This window comes from Delphinapterus leucas, chromosome 10, assembly GCF_059928025.1.
Source record: "Delphinapterus leucas isolate spDelLeu-1000000601 "Yukka" chromosome 10, BTC_Dleu_Yukka2, whole genome shotgun sequence".
Taxonomy (NCBI): domain Eukaryota; kingdom Metazoa; phylum Chordata; class Mammalia; order Artiodactyla; family Monodontidae; genus Delphinapterus; species Delphinapterus leucas.
The window spans coordinates 77,460,293-77,481,508 of NC_143138.1; the positions used below are offsets into that span (position 1 = coordinate 77,460,293).

Sequence of the window (21,216 nt, forward strand, 5' to 3'; positions counted from 1 at the left end):
TCTATATAGAGAGTCTCATTTAATCTCAGCAGTAGCCCAGGGAGAGAAGAATGCTTAATCCATGGTACAGATGGGTAAACTGAGGTTCACAGAGATTGGCTCATTTGTCCCAGCTCGTGGCAGTGGAACAGTGATTTGAACCCAGTTGTATTGGACTCAGATGCATTCTGCTGGGCCAGTTTCCAATTCTAGCATTGACTGTCTTCCTGATTATTGTCAAAATCACTTAACTCTGGTTTCTGCCTGGGTTTCTCCTCTGTGAATTAGGTCATTGACTGAGCATCAAAAGGAAGCTAAAAGAATGTACACACCATGTCAGTTATGGCCACCAGAGCCAAGCGGGGGAGAGAGGCAAGCAATGGAACTGTTCAGTGATAACACTGGGGTTTTGTCGCTGAATAACTCTATAATTTAAATGTTATGTTCATTTCCTTAATTGTTGACAAGACTCTGCGCTCTTCGTGTAGTTTCTCTTTGGAAATGTTAATGTCAACATATGCTTTGTTCATACATCAACCCTTAAATCAAAATGCTACATTTGACCACCTGACCACCAATAAACTCAAGGAGGCTAGATGTCTTTGAACCCGGGTAGAGTGGCTATTTCATGACCTTGGAGTGCCACCCTGGTTCCTTGAATACAGGAGTCTGATTCATCAGGTGAGCTCTCTTCTGCTCAGGCCGCCCTTACTCAGACCCTGAAATAAGATGCCGTAGTTGGGGCTTCTCAGATCTTCTCTGGACTGTGCCCATGCAGAAGGCCAAGGGGTGTGTATTAAATCCTCTGCACCCTGGTGGAGAGTGTTTCAGAAGCAGAAATAAGCTCCGCACCTCTCTATGTCCTCATGTAGTTTGCTCCATTCATGCTTGAGTAGTGTTGCTTGTTGCCACCCCTTCTAAATACCCTGCCCTTCACAGAGGAGCAGGCGTCAGCAAACTTTCTTAGCAAAGGGATTAATGGCAAGTATTTTAGCTTTTGCCGGCCATCCATTCTGTGTTACAATGACTCAACTGCACAGTAGTGGCCTGAAAGTGGCCACAGACCATGGTATGGCTTTGTTCCAGTAAAACTTTATTTACAAAAACAGATACTAGGCTGAATTTGGCCTCGGGGCCCCAGTTTCCCCACTTCTGACTTAGAGCTACTTAGTGACTTAGTTTGATCAATTTTTTTCAGCCACGTATAAAGGAGCTACTCTCTCAGGCCCTGTCTTAGGTGCTGGGGATACAGTAAGGAGCCACAGTCTTGATGTAGTGGAGCTTCCAGTCTGCTTAAAAAAAAAACAAACAAAAAAAGCTATTACTAACCAATTACACAGCCTGTGAGGGAGACCCAGGTCTGTACAGCTATGACTGTTGGCAAGGTCACAGCCCTCATCATGACGTTGATACCTACTTCACAGGGTTGTGAGGCCTCAATGAGAGAAAGGCCACAGCAGGGCCTGGCACCAAGTTCATGCACCGTAAATGTGAACTAGTAAAAAGACGTGAACTACAGAACATCCACTGTGTGGATGGAGTCTAGGGTTCAGGTCAATGGAGGGTAAACTGAGGCCAGAGAGTCCAGTCAGTATTACAGATGGGAGTTTGCTGCCACCCGGCCTTGTGAGCATCTTGCACTGTGATCGCAAAACAGGCTCTGGACCCAGCTTCTAGTAGACGCAGAAAGCTGATGGGGACCTTTGATGTGAGTCCTATTGAATTATATCAACATCCTGTTTCATCAATTCTGTAACTCTCATGTCTACATATTTTTATTGAGATGTAATTGACATATAACATTATGTTAGTTTCAGGTGTATAACATAATGATTTGGTATATGTCTATATTGCAAAATGATCACCACAATAAATCTCGTTCAGATCCGTCACTACACAGTTACAATTTTTTTCATTCATATTTTAACAACTCTAAAACTAGGAGGCACCTTCCAGGTGATACTGTATCATTGCTTAATTAGCAACTTGTTGCCTTTACTAGTGGCATTTGAAATAATGGTGCATCTTACGATTGATGGTGACATGGATATGAAGAAATCTAGGATTTATTGGTTATTTAAAATACACCAACTGCTGTGTTTGTTTGTTCCTTCATTCTCTTTTCACAAAGATTGGGCATCTACTATGTTCCAGGCGGTGTTTTTGTTGCTGGATATACAGATTGAACAAAACAGGCAAAGGCTTTGCTCTTGTGGAATTATCCAGCTCTTGGAGGAGACAGACAGTAAATAAGTGAATGCATCTGGGAAGGAAATAAACCAGGTGTGATGTAGATGGTTAATAGCAGCGGGAACAGCCTTAGATGGGGTGCTCAGGGCTGGGTGTCAGGAGATGAACTGAGATCTGAAGAATGAAAAGGAATCACCCATATGGAGTGGGGGTGGGAGTAGGGCAGGCCTTGTAGGCAGAGGGAACAGAAAGGTGAGAAGGAAGGTGATGGTCAACAAGGGAGAGGGCAGAGAGAAGACGGGTTGCAGAGTTAGCAGATCATGGAGGGCCTCATGGCCGTGGTGATGAGTTTGGATTTTATTCTAAATGAAGTGAGAAACCACTGGATGATTTTGAGCTGGGCAGTGTCAGGGTTAGATTTATGTTTATAAACCTAATTGAGTTCTTCAGTCTTCAGAGAGATTTCCTCAGCTGATCATGTTTATGTCAGCTGCAGGTGAGGAACTGGGGACCCAGGGATACAGAACTGGGTAGTAGAAAGGGATACCCAGACTCCCTCCCCACCTCACTGTGTGGTCTTGGTTCAGTCACTTTCCCTCTGTGGACTTCATTTTCCTTATTTGTAAATGAAATAGAACTAGCGTCCTTTGAAACTCCTTGGACTTCCCCAGGATCCCCTTGTTGTAACTTCAGTGTGGTGCTTTTTCCTTAAAGTCATCTGTCATGAAGTCTTGCAGACAGCTACACCTTGAAAACGGTCCAGCCCCACTTCATTGCCCCGTCTTTGCCGTTTCATCCTCCTTATTGATGAGAGAGATGATGTGAATGACAGTCGACATCCAGTCAGACAGAGCAAGTTTCATTGCTTATATTTAGGTCATAAAATTAGTTCCTTGACTCCCTCTGCCACCATCTTAATTATAGTGTAATGCTCTCTTACTCCCTGGTGGCTTCTAGATGCCAAGCTCCTTAAGTCCCTGGATTCTGGCCTTCAGGCTCTTGCTTTCCATCCCGACCTCCCACTTCCTGATGCTGTTGGGCAGGCCCTTCTGTCACCAGCTTGTCAGACCCGTGGCCCCTCCCAGATCACACAGCCCATCGTGCCTAGTCCAGGCTTAACCCAGAGCTGCTGGCTCTATGTCTAGTGTTTTGGCGTCTTCACAATTTTTAGCCAAATTCCAGATTATCCTTAACCAGCGGCTGATGTTTTCCTCCTAGAACTGTCCAATTTGGGGCACTTGAACTTTTCTTCCACTTTCCCTTTTGCTCCACTTCGCTCCAGCCACACACCGGGCAGAATCCCTTTGCAGGGGCATTTCTCTGTGCCTGGAATGTTCTCCCCAGGTAGCCACCTGGCTTGCTTCCATCTTCAGGTTTTTCAATCAAATGCTTCCCTCTCAACGAGCCTGCCCTTTGACACCTTTTCAAAACAGTGGTCAGGGGAGACCTCGCTGAGAAATTTGTCATTCAAATATGAGTAAGTTGTTAGCAGCTGAAAGGCATTTGGTCCGCAACCAGCCATGAATAGAGCAGTGAAAAAAATGTTCCAGGCAGCGTGAAGAGCCAGTGCAAAGGCCCTGGGGTAGTGTGATCATGGACCAGCCAAGAGGTCAGTATGGCTCAACCTAAGGGCCAGAAAGTAGCAGTGGATGAGGCTGTAGAACAGGGAGGAGCCCACTGACACAGTCCTCATAGAAACTGGCTTCTCAAGTGTGATCAGCATTATTAAAAATGCAGAATCTCAGTCCCCATCCCAAACCTACTGGCTCAGAATCTAGAGTTTAACAGGCTTCCCAGGTGACTTGCATACACATTACATTTGAGCAGCACAGTCATGAATCTTCTCCCATTTAGCATGACCTAATCCCCAGTTTTTTTCCACTGTCACTCTCCCTACCTTCCCCAATATGAAGCAGAAGGCAATTTTAAGGAAAAATTAATAACTTTTCCTTATAAAAATTTTGGGAAACCCTGAAGAAACCAATCATTGGGCTAAACACTGAAACTTGGGCTTTCTGTTCTTAGTTCATTTTATATACTTCCCTAAAATTGGTTGATTCCTTGTTTGGGGGATAGGACTGGTGTTCTTCCCCTAGAGACTATCTCATTCTGTCCATATACTTTCCAGTGAAATACTTTGTTCATTTGGGTGTTTGTGAATATTTTCAGTATAATTCCATATTTCTCGATTACTGTACAGTTTTCATCTCTGTGTTGACCATCATGTTTTATAAAGGCATTCTTTTTTCCTATATAACCAAAGCATTGAAAATATTAGGTTATTAACACACTGGAAAAGGCAATCAATCAGATGATCGTCATCTAATGTTTTAATGATCACATTTTTAATCCAATTATGCATGTTTGAATCTTTCAGATTTTCTTTAATTAAATATTGCCTCCTAGCACTGCTATCAGAAATAAGAAATTGAACAGAATCGAGCCGGATATAATTTAATGTTGAAAGGAAACTGCAAGGATAACTGGGCCGCTCTGGGTTTAATGGCTGACCATGACTTTAAAGCCCTCATACAGAATTTTCTAATGGATAAGAAAAATTTAATCATCTCCTGATATACTCTGTTTGCATTCAAATAAGGTATTTCTTTTTCTAAATAAACCTCCCCTAACTGATTATTCATATTGTCGTTCAAAATGCTTGAAAATGAAAGAGTTGGGTGAAATGTAGACTACTTAATATGGTGTGTATTTAATATAAAAGTCATACATTATTCATAATTTTTGCAATTTGAATAACTTTGAATTTCGCATCCCTGTTTCTCATCTTTTTCTTTGATGAACAATTAATTATTAAAATATAATATTGTCTGCATACAGCACTGGGATAGTTGAAAGTGGAATATGAGATTCATTCCTTTTCAGTTCTTTTAACTAGTAATGCACAGTACTTGCTTATTATGGTATAATGGAATGGATGGTAGGATAAGTAGAGTATCTCAAATGTTTTTCTCAACTTGTTAACTGTCTGGGATAGGAATGTTTCGAATTCAAATTACTAATTAGAATAAAAGTTGGAGGCAGAGTGCTCTGATCTGGATGGCTTTGGAGTCAACTGCCCTTTTATAATAGGATTCATTTAACAAGTATTTATCTGTGCTTATTCTATGCTAGACACTCTCCTGAGCCCTTAACTACTGTTAATTCATGTAATACTCTCCTGATACGATAAACCTCCAGATGAGGTCATTATTATAATCCCATTTTACAGATGAGGAAACAGTGACAGAGAGGTTAAGTAACTTGTTTCAGGTCAGAGCTTTAAGTAGACCAGTTAGGATTCAACTCCAGGGACCCGGCTCTAGCAGTCCCTCCACTTTATAACATGTACATTTATTAAGATTTTCTTAGTGGCAGAGTTTAAGTTTTTAGCTGAAAAGTACATTCTTCCTTCCTCCCAGTGGCTGTACTCATGAACACCCAGTCTTGGGTCCAGCCAGTTGAGTGCCTTGTGGCTTCTGTGAACTTTGTGGGCAGTGCCAGAAATACAGGGGTGCCATTTCCAAAGTTACTTATAACAATTAAGCATTATGAGCACCCCATTTACCAGTGGAGCACTCCTATGGGACTGAGCAGGACATGGAAGTTTTAGAAAGATCAGCAAAAATCAATGTTCAAGTTGAACTTAGAAAAGTCAAGGGAGAAAGAAAACAGCTCAGGAGTTCATTCTGTAACGTATGTTCATAAAATAAATTACCATTAGTGATGGGGACCCCTGAACATGTGGCATGCCCCACCCCCAGTTCTTGCTGTGGCTCTCAAGATGACTTTCTAACACTCGCCCCCCACCCTCCTATACTTGGCTTGCAATCAGGAGGGCACAATATGGCCCGATGGCCAAATCCATTCCACTGACTGTTTTTGTATGGCTCCTGAGCTAAGAATGGTTTTCACATGCGAACCCTAATTAAGTGAAATGTTCTTCCCGCCTTTCCCCTGCCCAAAAGAATTCCTTTCTTCTCATTAGTAGACGTATACTTTTTAAATTGGCCTCAGTTATTAGCGTTTTGAACATTGTTAATAAGGTTGTGGAAGTGTGTTTCTTATATAAGTACCTATGTAACAACTTCGATTTTGCCTCTTGGCCCTGCAGAACCTAAAATATTTCCTGTCTGGCACTTTACAGAAAACATTTGCTAGTCCCTGGCTTAAAACACAAAATAAGCTGGCTGGCTCTCAGCCCAGTGCTTGCCTTGATAAGTGAGGGCTTATAATGGACCAGAGATCACAATGGACCAAGTGCTTGCCTTAATAAATCAGGGCTCACAAGGCACCGTGCTAAAGCCCCCTACATTTATTAGCTTGATTAATTGTCACAGCATCCCTGAGGGGTAAATAATCTCAGTATTCCCATTTTACAGGTAAGGGAAGTAGCTCAGAGAGGTTAAGATTTTCTTCCCTAAGGTCACACAGCTGTTGAATATCTGTTGATTCCGAAGGTCATGCTAGAGCTTTGACAAAGAAAACTCTAACCTGCAGTGCTCAGATTGATGGAGACTGTGTCAGACATGCTGTGCCTTTGAGGCATTAGTAGTGCAGTTAAAAAAAAAAAACACATGCACGACCATTCAAGGAAGTGCATGGCTATGTGAGACATACATGGCTAGGTCTTGGTAGCTTAGAGTAATAATACTAGTGGTAATAAAACAAGTAATAAGAATTAGAATGAGAATCATATCTATCATTTATGAGACGCTTACTCTGTTCCAGGCTCTTTCTGAACCCCTTTCTTATACTGATTTATTTAATCTTCCTAGGAAGGTATAGTAACTAAGGTCATACAGCTCACAGGTGGAGGAGTTGGGATTTGAACCCAGCAGGCCGAGAATCTGCTCGTTTCACCAATCCCTGTAAGGGATGGAGAAATGCGGTGTTGATGAGATCTTCAGCGTTACGTGATATTTCCTGCTCCCAGGCTTACTGTTTGAGATTCTAAGTGGTGTCTTTGAAGAAAGAATCCCATCCCAGTCTCTGTTTTCTCCCTAAGTTTTTGACCTTGGGTCCATTACTTCTCTCTGGTCTGCCATTTCCCTAGCTGTAAAATTAAAGAATTGGACTAGGGCTTCCCTGGTGACGCAGTGGTTGAGAGTCCGCCTGCCGATGCAGGTGATACGGGTTCGTGCCCCGGTCTGGGAAGATCCCACATGCCGTGGAGCGGCTGGGCCTGTGAGCCATAGCCGCTGAGCCTGCGCGTCCGGAGCCTGTGCTCCGCAACTGGAGAGGCCACAACAGTGAGAGGCCCGTGTACCGCAAAAAAAAAAAAAAAAAAAAAAAAAGAATTGGACTAAATTGGTGGTTTTCAAAGCGTCCCTGGGTTCCCAGCTCAGCTTCAGCCCCGATGGCTGCACTTTGGCTGTTTGAGTTGCCTGACTCCTGTGTAAGATTTGGTTTGAAGAAAGGGTTCTTTGGTTCCCAAAGCCACTGGCCTAGGGTGGTCTAAGGCCCTTTCAGGTCTCAGAATCCTGAGATCCGATGGCAGTGACGGTGGTGGGATCAGCAAGTAGTGGAGCCCCTCCCTTTTCTGTCCCCCTCACCAGCTCTACCCGCCCCGCCACTGATCTGATTACACCTTCTAAGCAATTAAATCAGAACCTGCTCCTGAAGCCCTTGGGTTGATCCAGGACAGAGAAACCCTTCTGCCTTTGTAGCAGTGGTCACACCTGCAGTTCCCATCAGTCCTTGCTGAATTCAAGAGCCCATACAAGAACTTACGAGTCCTGTTCCAGCTGAAACGTGTTCCCTTTTGAAATCCACCCACGTCAGATTGGTGGGGCAGGTGTTTCTCATTTATCTTTTTCTATAAAGCCACAGCCTCTTCCTCGAGTGGATGCTTCAGATGGGGGCTTTGCTGCCTCGGGCTTACAGGGGTTGTCTTGTCTGCATACCTGTCTGCATACAGCGTGCTTAACTGCAGCCCTAATATTGGGTCAGGCCCCTAGGGGAAGACTCTAAAGGTTTTCCGGTCCTTCAACCTGGAGCCCTTGATGCTAAAGCAGGTTAGAGTGCTGCGGGGTGACGCCGGGTTCACCTGCCGCGTGATGGAGAAATGAAGGTGGTGATTTTGTGGTTCATGATGCCAGGGCCTGTGCACCTTCTATGGCCTGGGGCCTCTTGTTGACTATTTGCACGGCCCAGGAAGTGCAGCAGGCAAAGGCCAAAACGGTTCCTCCTCTCAGCCAGGTACAGAGATTTCCCCCATCCTTAGGCTGCTGGTAACCAGGTTAAATTAAAGCCCAGATTTGCCAGCGGGAAGAGGGGTGATTCTTTCCTTTCCAGCCTTTTGTCCCGTAGAAACTGCTTTTGTCATTTTGATTATAGAACCCTATGGTGCATGTATTAATTAATACTTAATTTTTCCTTTTAAAAAACGAACTGAAAACCTTTGTGAGACTCAGGTAAGGTTTCTGAGCCTTGTGAATAACAGCGGCCACTTTACTGTTCACTAGTGACCTTGGGCTTAGTGATTTACCCTTTCTGGGCCTTAAGTTCCACATCTGGAACATTGGAGCATTAAAAGTACATACTCCATAGGGTTGTAAAGTGAAAGGGTGTGGTGATGGCTTAAGAATCATGAAAGCCTGGATTCCAAACTCAACTACACGGTTGTACGTTCCAGCTCTGTAAATTGGGGTTGGTAATACTTCATGGGACTGTTTTAAGTATTAAATAAATCAATCTTTGTAAAGCTCTTAGAACAGTACCTGGCACATACAGTAAGTGCTGTTTAAATGTTTGCAACAGATGAGTACTCAGAAGAGTGCCTGACATATAGTAAAAGCTAAATAAATATTAAGTTTTGTTCGACAAATCTCTACCAAAAGGAAATTGCCATTTTCATTATTCTTTTTTTTTTTTTTTGCGGTACGCGGGCCTCTCACTGTTGTGGCCTCTCCCGTTGCGGAGCACAGCCTCCGGACGCGCAGGCTCAGCGGCCATGGCTCACGGGCCCAGCCGCTCCGCGGCATGTGGGATCCTCCCGGACCGGGGCACAAACCCGCGTCCCCTGCATCGGCAGGCGGACTCTCAACCACTGCGCCACCAGGGAAGCCCCATTATTCTGATATAGTTGATTTCTGCTGGGTTTTTGCCTTAACCCCCAGTTACATAGACCTTTTGCGTCTAAGGATACACATTTGCCCAAATACGTATACTGCTTGTTCTGTATGAAGGAAAAGGAGGGAGGAGGCAAGAGGCTGGGGACAATATTCCTGGAAGTCACAGGAGTGTCCATGTGGTCCCCGAGAAATGTCCAGAGGCACATGGAGGAGGCCATAGGGGAGCTAAGGCAAGCCATTAGCAGGACCGTAATAGCCTTATTACATCCCCAACAGGAATGAGGTGGGCATTCCGACTTAAATGCAGGGCTAGACGTTTGAAGACCCAGGTAGAGACTAAAACCCTCTCTGATTTGTGAAAGAAGCTGGATGATCTACTGGGTCTGACTGAAAGTGTTATAGTATAGTGCCTAAACTCTGTTGCACTGCTGATTCCTGCCTCAGGACCTTTGCACATACTATTCTCACAGCTTGAAATGCTCTTCTTTTCGTCTTTTGCCCCCACAGTTCAATATTCACCTAGTTTACTTTAGCTTCTTCAGTCTGAGTCAGAATTGTGCAAGCTCTGGTGTCAAGGTGCAAGGGTTCATATCCCAGCTTTGCTATGTAGGAACTAACCTCTTCTCTAACTTGTTTTCCTCGTAGAGTTATTGTGAGATATCATTGTTGGGTCCCAGCTTAAATGTCATTTCTTCTACTTAAGGGAAGACCACTCCACTTTTGTAAAAAGAAGCCTATTTTCAGGGCCATCATTTTGCAAGTTCAGGGCCGTGCCTTGATCTGAATAAGCCTTGGGTGAAACCATAATGAAACATAACCAGCTTTGGAATTGCACTTTACCATTGGCTTACAGTTTTCTTTTCCTACTTAATCTCTCATGGGAGTCCCAAAGTTCGTTCGCCTGATTATTAGTTCATAAGGATTAGACGGAGAAGGAGTCTATGATGAAACAAGATGGGGTATAACTGAATCACTTTGCTGTACACCTGAAACTAACAGAACATTGTAAACCAACTATATTTCAATAAAAAATGTTTAAAAATTAAAATCAACGTTAAAAAAGACTTAGTACGGAATAGATATTAATATATAAAATCTCTCATTAATGATTTTCATTTTGATTACATGTTGAAATAATATTTAAAATATAATGGGGACTTCTCTGGTGGTCCAGTGGTTAAGACTTCATGCTTCCAATGCAGGGGGCGTGGGTTCGATCCCTGGTGGGGGAACTAAGATCCCACATGCCATGTGGCACCACCAAAAAAAAAAAAAAAAAGAAGGATTAAATAAAACGTATTATGAAAACTGAAAAAATATATATTGGAAAGGGGCAAGTTAAACAAAACCAAGTCTCTTTCTTTCTGCAGGATTTAGTGACTTGACTCTGCTAGTGTTTCGTCTGTTTCCTGGGGGAAGAGGGAGGGCCTGAAGTGTTGCCCAGTGCTGTTTACCCTGGAATCCATTTTTCATGAAATGCAGTGCAGTAGGATGTCTCAGAGCACACACACCCTGGGAAATGCTGCTTTGTTTTCCATGGCTCTCCCACCACCAAATGCTTCCCGGGATGTAAATAAACACAAGACTTGTGATGTGGCACCCGCATGCCAAGGGTTTTGACTGTGTGTCTGCAGCATAGAACGACTTACCACTGTGCTTTTCTTTTCCCTCTTCCCCCAAACAGAGAAGGAGACCTTTCTGGATCCTTTCGTCCTCCGGGACCTCCTGCCTGCATCCCTGGGCAGCTATTACCGGTACACAGGTTCTTTGACTACCCCACCGTGTAGCGAAATTGTGGAGTGGATAGTCTTCCGGACGCCTGTCCCCATCTCTTATCATCAGGTAGCTATTTGGCCCCCAAAGGGCTTCTGTTTTTACTTGTTTTGACTTGACTTAACTATCTAACATTGCTAGACTATATCAGGGTAAGGATTTTTTTTTTTTTTTTGGCATCCTTTGCTTCTCATTGATTCTTTTCATTTTTTCCAAGAAACGTGTTTTTGCACCCAAGAATTGTAAAATATAAAACATGGTTGCTGAGCCACAAATTAACTAGCTGAGGAGAACTGCAGGCATGAAATCAGGTATCTTGTAAGTATTCAGTCTTGAGATAGTAGCTACCCTCTGTGATGCCTGTATGCCAGGAACTCTTTTCAGCTCTTTATATGTGTTAACTCACTTAATCTTCATGAACAACAGTCCTATGAGGTAGGTGCTATTTGTACCCCTGTGTTACAGAGGAGAGACAGCAGAAGTGTAGTGACTTGCCCGAGGTCACACAACCATGACCTAGCCATGGTGTCTGATCCCAAAGATCACGCTTGGAGCTGCTAAACCTCCCCTAAGTTCAGAAGAGAGAAATTTGTATACCTGAAGAAATGAAAGAAAAAATACCATTGATTGAGCTCTTTCTGTGTGATAAGCATCTTACATCTCATCGACTTAGTTGCAAAACAACATTGCGAATTGGGTATGTTGCACAAAGACGGGACACATAAGAACATCGTGGCAGGGACAGATTGTGTAACATGCCCAAAGATTCATGGTCAGTGAAGGTTGAAGCCAGAAACCAAGCCCGGGTTTGTCTGATTCCAAACCCATGCTGCCGACCCCTACATGGAGCTGCTTCTCTCTGAGTGTGGCCTGGCAGATGTCATAAGGAGGTGGGTTTAGGCTGAGCACGTAACTGTGGGTAAGAAGTTGGTGAAATGGGGATGAGGTTGGGGGCAATGTCAGAGGAAGAGGATCCACCAGGGGATGAAGGGCTTTGACATCACCTCACGAGGAATCATAGATGGAAGGGGAAATAGAGAGGATATGTCAGTCATCAAAAATGCAGCCTGCACAGAGGTAGAAGAAGAGTAGATTTCTCCTCCATAATTTCAGAAAACAGAGCCAAGAACAACGGGTAGGATTTGTAAGGAAGTGGATTTGAGCCATTGACCCGGACTGTCTAAAAAATGGAACATTCCTATCAGAGCCATCCATGGAAATGCCTCCCCAGCATTGGACAGCTAGGGGTAAGGCTGATGTAGAGGGAAAGTGGAAGTTTTGAAATTATGTGGTAAATGTCAGTAATATAACTGAAGAGGACACAGGCAACAAGATGATGAACCTGGCTGGCTTGGGGAATAGTCCAAAGATTTTCCTAACAAGGGCAGAGAATATAGAAAAGGGAGTGGGGGAAATAGGATTGGATGATGTCCTGGCCAGGGCTGTTTGGGGTGTCAGAGACAGAAACCCACTTAAAGTAGCTTCAGTAGGGGGAATATGTGAAAGAAACCATAGTAGGGTCATCCTGAGATGAAGTCATCATGACCAGGACCGCAACTAGTAAGCGAGGCACAAACTTTACTTTCTGCCTCTTAGGCGCCGCTCTCACATCTTGGAGTTTCTACCATGGCTGTGCGATTCTGTACTTTTGCAAACTTCTGGTTCCTTCCCTCTCCCAGTTTGAGTGTGGTTTTCTTTGGAGGGGATTGGAGCCCAATATGGTTACTCTAGTACCAGTTAACCTTTCAACTCAAGGGCCAGCTACCAGCTGACAGTAGTCTGGGTCTGGAGTCAAGCGTTCAGGAAGATAGATCCGAATAAACATCAGCCAACAGCATACTGGCTGGCCTTGGGTCCGTTGTCCATTTTTTAATAAATCAGCAGAGGTGCTGGCCACGTCCTGACACATTGGTGTTGCCGCTCTGGGGGCGGTAAGTGGAGCAGGTTGTCTAGAAGGAGCTCTGTGCAGGAGAGAGAGCCCACCAACAAAGGTAGGTAGTGTGGAACCAGGGGAAACAGGTTCATTTGGCCTCCCTGCAGCTGGCAGACATTTTACCTTGAGCTTCTTTTCCTTTTAATTTCATCGCGATGAAAAAAGAAGGACTAGCAATACGGCTGCAGAACAGGATCTGCTGGCCTTAAGGAGATAAAGAAATATGAAACAAGTTTGCTTCCTAATGGTGAAGCCAGCCTTGTTTTATTGAAATAAAAGAAAATTGCAGGCCAAATATTTATATCCTCAAGGTTCGGGGAGGGGGGCGGGGGCAGGACTTTGAAAAGGGATCCTTTTTGTTGATTAAGATGAATGCTTTTCTCCTCAAAGCTATAAAGGCTTGAGATAATGAGGTTAAAAAATTCAAGTTTGGCTTTTTTTTTTTTTTTTTTTAGGAGGCCCTGTGAAGGGGAGGCATAGAGAGGTAATTGTTTAGTTGGGGCTGGGGGAGGGAAGAGAACCATTTAACACATACTGGGTTTTATTGCAGTTTAGTGGCCTAAACAAAAGGCAGATTTTTAGGCTTGGATATCTTGTCAAGTATTTGTCAGTTAGAGGCGTTTTGACATTTGGGAACTGGATATATTCGAAAGTGCTTTGTTAACATCTTTTTATGCTTCCACTCTGCCACCCATACACTCAGAGGGAAATAATGGAAAGAGTTTTTCTCCACGACTTCCAAAGTATGACCTCTCTGTAGGTACTATTGTTTCAAGAAAATAGTGGAGAAATAAATTAACCATAGTGGCTCCCCAGTTTCTTTACTCTAAACCACCTTAGATAATGCTTTACTTGTATCAGGCACAGCTTCATGTATCCTTTTCTGTCTCCCAAAGGGACGAAACAGCTCATTTTCATGTGGCCAAACCGGTTCCTTGCTGGTGAGCTGAGTGGAGGTCACAGCTGTGTCAGTCCTCAGACAGGAAGGCATCAGCCACCCAAGTATTATCGGTTCAGATCTTCCCACCCCGACCCTGCCAACATGCTCTCTGAAGTTAGCACAGAATGTTCATTGCAGAAGGGAAAACGGCCAATTCAGAGAAGCCAAGTAGACACAATTCCATGTCTGCTTCTGTGAGAAAGAAAACATTCCTAGTCCTTCGTCCTTCTTTTTCTCCAAAGGTTCTTCTCTTCTCTTACACAGTGTGGGTACCTATCAGCAGTGAAAAGGAGAGCAGGTTCACCCTAAAATGCAGTGCTGAGCGCGAACTGTTGACCAGTGTGATGTGGTTTTCTTTAAAGTGTTCCTGCGTAAATATGAGCAGCTCCGTATTTTCCCTCTTTTGTGGGCCTCCTTGGGCATTCAAACCAGCCCCGCGGCTAGTGAGCGCTGACCCGGCTTCTGTGATGATCGAGATCTGAATACAGTGTTGCTCGTGGAATCACACCATGCCATTGGCTTGGTTGGTCAGCAGAAAGCATGGCTTGTGTGGTTCCAATAAAACATTGACCATAAATATCAGGCAAGAATCATGCCATGATTTTGTCACCCAAACAAAATGGCGGCAGCCCCGGTCCTGCTGTAGGAGGTCAAAGGAGCACAAGTAGCACATTGAGACGGTTGCCTGCCTTGCATTCATGATCAGTCAGGGAACGTGATCGTTTTTAGTCCGGTGTACTTGGATGTGTTTTATTCTAGAACAGTGGCTCTCAGATGGTAGCGCGTTGACCATTGGACACTATCCCAGCCTTCCCTTTCCAGGACTGTTGGCTTCCGTAGTTTTAAATATGACACTGCCTATAATTTTCCCTAGCGTGAGTTTTATTTAAGTGCCTCTTGGAGGCGCTATCAAAAAGGAAATAAATGTCAAAAAGGCTAGTTTACTTGCTTTATTTGCATGACTTTTTAAATTGAAGTTTATAGTTGATTTACAATTTTTTTTTTTTTTTTTTTTTTTTTGCGGTACGCAGACCTCTCACTGTTGTGGCCTCTCCCGTTGCGGAGCACAGGCTCCGGTTGCACAGGCTCAGCAGCCATGGCTCACGGGCCCAGCCGCTCCGCGGCACGTGGGATCCTCCCAACCCGGGGCACGAACCCACGTCCCCTGCATCAACAGGCAGACTCTCAACCACTGCGCCACCAGGGGAGCCCCTGATTTACAATATTGTGTTTGTTTCTGGTGTACAGCAAAGTGATTCAGTTATATTTATTTCCAGATTATTTTCCATTGTTTTTATAAGATACTGAATATTGTTCTCTGTGTTATACAGTAAATCCTTGTTGCTTATCTATTTTATGTATAGTAGTTTGTATATGTTAATCCCATGCTCCTAATTTATCCTTCCCCCACCTCTCTTTCCTCTTTGGCAACCATAAGTTTGTTTTCTACATCTGTGCGTCTGTTTCTGCTTTGTATATATATTCATCTGTATTATTTTTTAGATTCCACATATAAGTCACATCATATAATAATTGTCTTTTTCTATCTGACTTACTTCACTTAGTATGATCATCTCTAGGTCCTTCCATGTTGCAAATGGCAATATTTCATTCCTTTTTATGGCTGAGTAATATTGTGTGTGTGTGTGTGTGTGTGTGTGGCACATCTTCTTAAACCAGTCGTCTATTGATGGGCATTTGGTTTGCTTCCAAGTCTTGGTTATTGTAAATAGTGCTACTCTGAACACTGGGGTACGTGTATCTTTTCAAATTACAGTTTTTGTCTTTTCTAGATATATGCCCAGGACTGGGATTGCTGGATCATATAGTAGCTCTATTTTTAGTTTTTTAAGGAACCTCCATACTCTTTTTCATAGCAGCTGCACCGATTTACATTCCCACCAACAGTGTAGAAGGGTTCCCTTTTCTCCACACCCTCTCTAGCATTTGTTATTTGTAGACTTGATGATAGCCATTCTGACCAGTGTGAGGTGATACCTCATTGTGGTTTTAATTTTTCATTTCTCTAATAATTACCGATGTTGAGCGTCTTTTCATGTGCCTGTTGGCTATCTGTATGCCTTCATTGGAGAAATGTCTATTTAGGTCTTCTACCGATTTTTTGATTGGGTTGCTTGTTTTTTTGACATTGAGCTGCATGAGCTGTTTGTATATTTTGGAGATTAACCCGTTGTCAGGTGCATCAATTGCAGATATTTTCTACCATTCCGTAGGTTGTCTTTTTGTTTTGTTGATGGCTTCCTTTGCTGTGAAAAACTTTTTAGTGTGATTTGGTTCCATTTGTTTATTTTTGCTTTTATTGCTTTTGCCTTGGGAAACTGATCTAAGAAAACATTGCTACAATTTATGTCTGAAAATGCTTTGCCTGTTTTACCTTCCAGGAGTTTTATGGTGTCATGTCTTATATTTAGGTCTTTAAACCATTTTGAGTTTATTTTTGTGTATGGTGTGAGGGTGTGTTTTAACTTCATTGATTTACATGCAGCTGACCAGCTTTCCCAACACCACTTGCAAAAGAGACTGTCTTTTCCCCATTGTATATTTTTGCTGCCTTGGCTGTAGATTAATTGACCATAGGCGTGTGGGTTTATTTCTGGTCTCTCTGTTCTGTTCCATTGATCCATACATCTGTTTTTGTGCCAGTACCACACTGTTGTGATTACTGTAGCTTTGTAATATTGTCTGAGGTCTGGGAGGGTTATGCCTCCAGCTTTGCTCTTTTTCCTCAGGATTGCTTTGGCAATTCATGTTCTTGTGTAGTTCCACGTAAATTTTAGGATTATTTGTTCTAGTTCTGTGAAAAATGTCATGGATAATTTGATAGGGATCACATTAAATCTGTAGATTGCTTTGGGTAATATGGCCATTTTAACAACATTACTTCTTCCAATCGAAGAGCATGGGATATCTTTTCATTTCTTTGGATCATCTTCACTTTCCTTTCTCAGTGTCTTATAGTTCTCAGCATATAGGTCTTTCACCTCCTTGGTTAGGTTTATTCCTAGATATTTTATGTTATTTTGATGCAGGCTTTTTTTTTTTTTTTGGCAGTATGTGGGCCTCTCACTGTTGTGGCCTCTCCTGTTGCGGAGCACAGGTTCCAGACACGCAGGCTCAATGGCCATGGCTCACGGGCCCAACCGCTCCGTGGCATGTGGGATCTTCCCAGACCGGGGCACGAACCCGTGTCCCCTGCATCGGCAGGCAGACTCTCAACCACTGTGCCACCAGGGAAGCCCTTGATGCAGTTTTGAAAGAGATTCTTTTTTCTTTCTCTTTCTGGTATTTCATTGTTAGTGTAAAGAAATGCCACAGATTTCTGTATATTAATCTTGTATCCTAGTACTTTGCTGAGTTTATGTATTAGTTCTAATATATTTTGTGTGGGATCTTTAAGGTACATGACTTTTTTTTTAACCATTGTTGTCTCTGTCATAAAGAGTAGAGCAACTCTTTTGAATTAAGACTATGTTCCATATGGAGCCAAATTGTTCCGTTCTTGGCTACCTTCTTCATCCAGATTACTCAGCTACTCTGCTACTCTATGTCTCAGCTTTCATCTGTAAAATGGAAATAACGATACCTACTTTATGGAGTCATTATCGAGATTAAATGACAGAATGTGTGTAGAATGTTCAGACTAGTGCCTGGCACCACGGGAAGTGTTCAAGAGATACCACAAACAAGGCCTGACCCATCACGTCTCAAATGTATGACGAAACTCATGTCCATGACCTTAGGTGTGACGTTACAGTCCGTAATGTTTACCCTGGAGTTTATTATTATTCATATAATGGACTCTGGTTTTGTTTAATTGCCATTCTGTATCCATCCTATCAAATATTGTGCACATCAGCCTTTTAATGGTTCATAATTATATTACGTTTGATATTCTCTCATTGCCCCCTTCAGCCATGATGGTCCCCTCCCCACATCTTATGGACCAGAGCTCTTGCTACACACAAACGGCATGAGTAGATTTCAACTTTTCTTTGATTCAAACTGACAGATTAAAAACTAATTATTCTCTGTAATATTTTTACAATAAAAACTAAGTTGAAATGATTTATATACACTTCCAGCCAACACATTTGCAATTCAAGGTTAAAACTGTTCTTGAAACAGCACCAGTTAAAATGCAATTACAGCTCCCCAAGCAGGGCTAAAAGAAAGAAATGTTTTACATATTCACTTCAAAAGTTAAAAAGCCAATTAAATATTATAGAAATAAAAACTTTCATTAATTTTCACTAAATGATAAAGACTTCATTAGTTATATTAAGGTAAAGATAAATCCAAGTGTGTTTATTACCTGCCCCTGGAAAAGAATAAGATGAAGAAAAGTGCTGGTTTGGGGAGGTGGATTCCATTTTCTCCTCGCACCTGCCATCTTGTTCACGGTTCCCAGTTCTTCCTGTGTTGGGCCATAGGCTGTTTCGTTCCAGAGTGCAGAAAAATGCAAACAAGTTTATATCACCAGTAGTGAAATGGCAGTAGTGGGTGTCCTGCATGCTAGGGACTTTGGAGGTCAGCTAAGAGGAATTGTTTTGGGACTTCTATCATCAGATTCAGTTTTTCTGCTACCGTGTTGCTCTCTCAGTGAAGAATGCTGAGGGCCTGTTACGCATGTGGCGTGAAGTGACTGAAAGCATGCAAAACAGAGTCACGCGGACCCAGGCTTCTAATCCTCACTTTACCTCTCAGTTCCTGTGTGATCTTGGGCAAGTGACTTAACGTCCCTCAGCCCAAGCTCCTTGTCCGTCGATAAGAATAAGAATAATACCACCAGCGTTACCAGATTTCTATGAGGATTAAGTAAGAGAAAGCATATAACGTTCTTGGCACCTTGCCTTGTGCATAATCAATGCTCAGTAAATATTAGTTGGAAGTGTTAGTGCTATAATAATATTATTACTAACAATGTTACTTTAATGTTATTATTTTGAGCTGAGAACAAGTTAGAAACCAAAACAATGTTTATGAAGTGCTTGTACCTGGCCCATAATGGGTTTGATAAATAGACACTGTAAGGTGCAATATGCCTTATACAGATACGTAGACACATTATATATGTATACTGTACATTGTAAATATACATATATATTATAAAGAAGAAAAGGAAGGCGAAGCCGCAGAGCTTCTTATAGTTGTAAGCTTAGCACGCATAGTTACCACATTCCTCATAAAATAATAACAATAGCAACAGTAATGAAGGTAATACTTATTGGGCACCTTTCGTGCATCAGGAATTATTCCAAACACTTGATCTGTAGTAGCTCAGTCAATAGTAGTAACCAGGGCTTCCCTGGTGGCGCAGTGGTTGAGAGTCCGCCTGCCGATGCAGGGGACACGGGTTCGTGCCCCGGTCCGGGACGATCTCACATGCTGCGGAGCAGCTGGGCGCATGAGCCATGGCCGCTGAGCCTGCGTGTCCAGAGCCTGTTCTCCGCAATGGGAGAGGCCACAACAGTGAGAGGCCCGCGTACCGCAAAAAATAAAATAAAATAGTAGTAACCAAAACCACGTGAGGTGGGTAATGATGTTAGCTCCATTATACATGTAAGAAAACCAAAGCACAGAAAGAGTAAATACTCTGAGGTCACACATTTAGCAAGTAGAGTTTAAAAACAGAGTTTGTAACCCAGGTAGTGAGTGGAAGCGTTTTGTATTTGGAGAGTAAGGCACAGGCCAGAACATTAGGACTCCACGGTAAGAATGGGAGGCTTTTGAAAGGTATTAAACAGAGGTGTGTGCTGTGATCTCATGTACATTTTTGAAGGTTCGCTGTGTGGATATTAACTAGATCTAGAAGAGTCAAAGAGATTACACACCAAAAGTGTGGCCCCGTGAGAGGCCAGAGAGACACAGCTTTGAAGTTTGTTCTATGACTCCAGCGTTACACGGGGCTGCCATGTGGCACCGCTGTCAGAGGCACCTTCCTATTGTCATCTGCTCTGTAAATGGCATCCCACGGAATCCAGCCAGGTGGAGGTCCGGGTGGTGGCCAGGTTCACCTTTGGCGAGTTTGGGTCTCGAGGCAAGGGTAAGGACCAAGGGACAACCTCTGGCCCAGATGATTGCTGATCACCTGCCAAAGTGAAAAGCATATAGGCTCCCCTTGCCAATCCGGGGATCATGGAAGTTTCCACTCAATGGCTAATCATGCCAGTTACCAACAGGAGAGGCCACTGGCAATTTTCATTCAATTCAGAGGAATGACGGAGTTTTAGTAAACGCTGCCAACCTACCAAAGGACGTTTGATTCTACTAAGCTTGTCCTCCTTTTTCCTCTTTTATGAGACTGTCAACAGAAGCTATGATCCAGGGGACAGTGTAATATCGCCCAGGTCGTCAGTTCACTCTCAGAACCATCACATACTTCCTTTGAAATCTTCGGGCAAGTTGAGTTAATGACAAGGATGTGAATGAGCTTTTCAGCCATAGCGTGTCATTAAGCTGTAAGAGCAATTTAGGCGAAAGCATTTTTGTGTTAAATTCAGAACCTACCTCTTTTTACATTTATATGACTAATTCTTTCCTGAGGATCAGAAATAAACTTTTAGGAGAACTAAATGCTAGCTGTGAAAGAAGCAAGTATTTGAGAGAATAAACAAACCTTCGAGTCACATTGCTGAGGGTCTCCCAGGCCATCCTTTCCTGGCATCTCAGAGATGAAAGTATTTCAGGACAGATGGTTAGTCTCTTCCAGAAAATTTCTGGTCTTAACTTGCTATGTGTGGCAGCCCAGTCCATTTTTCTAAAAAAAATCACCCTGAAAGTTAAGGAATTCCTCCCTCTATTCAACTCACATCTCTAAGGCTTTAATTTTAACCAGTTTCCTCTTATTTGGCCTTCTTTGGACATGGAGAAGAGCTGGTCAGCATCTTTCACATACAAGAGCCTTTAATCAAATTACTCCTTACTCGCTTTTTCTTCACACTAATAAACAATTCCACTTCCTTTAACCTTTCCACACAGGATTTACCCTCCATCCCTTTAATCGTTTTGGTTGGTCTCTCCCTAGACTGTCTCCAGAGGGTCTTTGTTCATCCCTTTCATGTAATTTTAAGAAGTTCTCTTCTCTGAGGAAGCATTGAAATCTTCTCTCATTTTTGGAGGCATTCAATTCTGATTTTGGTAGTCCTATCCAGTGAGTACACCTTGCTAGGTTGAGTTGATTTTTCCTTTCAGCACCTCCAGCTATTTTCATCTGAGTGGGTCACCTTTGGACAGAGTAAACAGCCCAATTTTCTTAGTTTTTCTGCTTTTATTGCCTTTCTCCCTTCATTATAAATAAAAAGGGAACA

General features: G+C 42.9%; 1 protein-coding gene across 2 annotated transcripts in view; it reads left to right on the top strand.

The window, feature by feature from the left end:
- The window catches only part of PTPRG (protein tyrosine phosphatase receptor type G), a 731,350-nt gene that overhangs the window by 566,355 nt on the left and 143,779 nt on the right, over positions 1-21,216 (top strand). For both annotated transcript variants that reach the window (XM_022572681.2, XM_022572679.2), the window contains exon 7: positions 10,927-11,084. In XM_022572681.2, coding sequence (XP_022428389.1) covers positions 10,927-11,084 — 158 coding nt within the window. The remainder of the gene's footprint in view (positions 1-10,926; positions 11,085-21,216) is intronic.